This window comes from Lolium perenne, chromosome 3 (assembly GCF_019359855.2).
Source record: "Lolium perenne isolate Kyuss_39 chromosome 3, Kyuss_2.0, whole genome shotgun sequence".
Lineage (NCBI taxonomy): Eukaryota > Viridiplantae > Streptophyta > Magnoliopsida > Poales > Poaceae > Lolium > Lolium perenne.
In genome coordinates this window covers 343,710,478-343,712,966 of record NC_067246.2, presented here as the reverse complement: position 1 = coordinate 343,712,966, position 2,489 = coordinate 343,710,478, and the positions used below count along the sequence as shown (strand labels likewise).

General features: G+C 56.3%; 1 protein-coding gene across 1 annotated transcript; it reads right to left on the bottom strand.

Annotated features, from left to right (window-relative positions):
• LOC127340517 (uncharacterized) lies at positions 1-1,272 on the bottom strand. The gene is made up of 2 exons (XM_051366260.1): positions 133-1,272; positions 1-9 (listed from the first exon to the last, which is right to left on the bottom strand). Exons 1-2 carry the CDS (start codon positions 1,270-1,272, stop codon positions 1-3), a joined length of 1,149 nt encoding a protein of 382 aa, XP_051222220.1.
• Between the last annotated feature and the right edge of the window lie 1,217 nt (positions 1,273-2,489).

The window sequence follows — 2,489 nt, the reverse complement described above, 5'->3', positions numbered from 1 at the left end:
TCAGGCATGCTAAATTATGAATCATCAACAACAGTACTGGGACAGAGCCAGACAGTCAACGAGAGTATGCGGGCGTGGCACCAAGCTACAGCGGAGTTCGACGCTTCCATCTGCGAGATGATATGCTCTAACCTTTAACAGTTTTCTCTCGGAGAAGTTGAAGCTCAAGTAGATGGTGTCAGCACTAATGGAGCCGGAGGGGAAAACCTCTAGAGACACCGAGAGAGAGCACTTCATGCCCACGAAAATCGCACGCCGTGCACCGCCCAAGCTCTTGAGCGGGAGTAGTGTCCCGGTGTCCAAATCCACTCGATACGTGTCGTACCGCCGACCCGATTTGTTCCCCGGTGTCAATGGTCCCTTGCGACGGTGCACCAGCAGCAGCTCCCCATGATTGTTGACGAGGTGCACAGTGTCAGCAATTGGCCAGACATGCATACCCTTCAGCTTGGCAACCACCTTCAGCCGTGGCATATCTGGATCGGTGTCCAGCAACAAGACACCATTGCGTGTAGCGCAGTAGAAGCGTCCTGCAAACATTAGGGGTGCACTTGTTATGCCATCACTGTCGTATTGTAGTGACGTCCATTGGTCGTCCCCGGGCTTGGCCATGCCAAGCATGCATAGCCTGCTGAAGCAGAGCAAGAACGTAGTAGAAACATCTGCAACGCCGGAGCCCCACGCTGCGAAGCAGGTCATGAAATGGGGATTTTGCTCCAGATGGCGGCGGTGGTCCGTTCGGGTCACCAGCGTGGTGATCGGTGGGAGCTCGGTGAGGTGGCGGGTGAGTGGGTTGAGCAGACGGATGTGCTTGCGGCCGTGGATCAGGACAAGGAGGCCCTCGGGGGTGGGCGCGAGCAGCTCGTGGTCGCGGAGCTCCGGGGTGTCGACCTGGATGCACTGGCCGGTAGACGTGTTGAGGAAGGAGCGGCGGTCGGGAGCGACCAGCACCTCCCGGAGCATGGCCCACCGCCAGGGATGGAACCGGCGGTCGAGGCCACCGTGCGCGCGCGGGTCAGCGGAGCACCGCCGCCACGCGCGGCAGACGGCGCGGAAGCGCACGCAGTCCCCGACGTCGTAGGCGAGGACACGCTCGGCGATCAGCCCCGCCGGCCCATCCCCGAGACCAGACCAGTCCCTCCATTGGGCAGCAGAGGAGGAGGTATCCATTGAGGCCGCCTGGGAAAGGCGCTTGCGCGTCTGATGGGAGGGGATCTGGGCTGCGGAGGCGCAAGATGTAGGTGCGGTCGTCGAGACCTCAGAATGATTCATCGCCGGCAGGATGGGATGGGATTAGCGCCGCCGCCAGCAGTAGCAGTGGAAGGGGAAGCGGATGAGATGTTGTTCACGTAGGGCTTGATGCATTGGAGATCGAAAGAAGTATAGATAACCCCCACAACTTTCAGAAAAGGGGCAGAGAACCCCCTCAAGTTAAAACCGGTGTATATAACCCCCACAACTTTGTAAAACCTGGCAGATAACCCCCTCGCCCGAGTTTAGGCTGTTTTGGAGGTGGTTTCGATGACGTGGCCAAGCTGCATCTATTTTCAGGGTGTCGCGCTGGATGGGATCGAGGCGTGATCCGCCCATGCCTGCGTGGTCTCCATCCACCTTCACAAGGCACGGGCACGCCCCTCATGGCTCAATTTGACGGAGGCTTCACAGGCGCGTCCTAGAGCAGCTCGAGTGGGGCCAAGTTGTGGCCGCGGCGTCGGTTTGATTCAGGGTGCATGACGGCGGCTTACGGTGCATACCGGGTCCCTGCGCCATGGTTGGAGGCCGCAGACGGAGCCACACGCCGTGCAGCACCGTGACTCAGTGAGGCGCGCGAGCATCAGTAGCAAAGTACTTTTCTATACTGACCGCAGGAGCAGATCAACTCATCAAACACACAAGCAAGCACGCATCAGTAGCACATCAAGCAAGCATAGCACGACAAGCATCCAAGCAGGCAGCAGGTGGATGGATGTGCGTGGCCAACTAGATGCAATGCATGCCGCTACTGGCTCCAGAAGTCCATCTAGCGACCTCACGCGTTCTCTAGCGGGCGGCTCGATCTACGGATTCCAGGGAGTTGGACTGGCGACCTTACAATCTGGAGACGAGAGAAAAGAAGGTGACGTGTCCAAAATCACCCTCCAAAACAGCCTAAACTCAGGCGAGGGGGTTGTCTGCCCGGTTTTACAAAGTTGTGGGGGTTATATACACCAGTTTTAACTTGAGGGGGTTCTCTGCCCCTTTTCTGAAAATTGTGGGGGTTATCTATACTTCTTTCTTGGAGATCCTTCTTGGCCAATTTTGGAACGGCCCGACTATTTTGTTTTTTTTTCTTCTAATTAGAACATAGTAGTACTTGGAAAAAGTCTATATAACCCCTCAACCATCAAATTTTCGATGCAGCACCCCTCAACTAAAAAGTAGCACACATAACCCCCACCCCCGAGAACATATCCTATGAAACGAAGGTAGTTTTTGAATGGAAAAATTAA

Coding starts and splice junctions, on each gene's coding strand:
- LOC127340517 (XM_051366260.1), bottom strand. CDS start 1,272: ATGAATCATTCTGAGGTCTCGACGACCGCACCTACATCTTGCGCCTCC.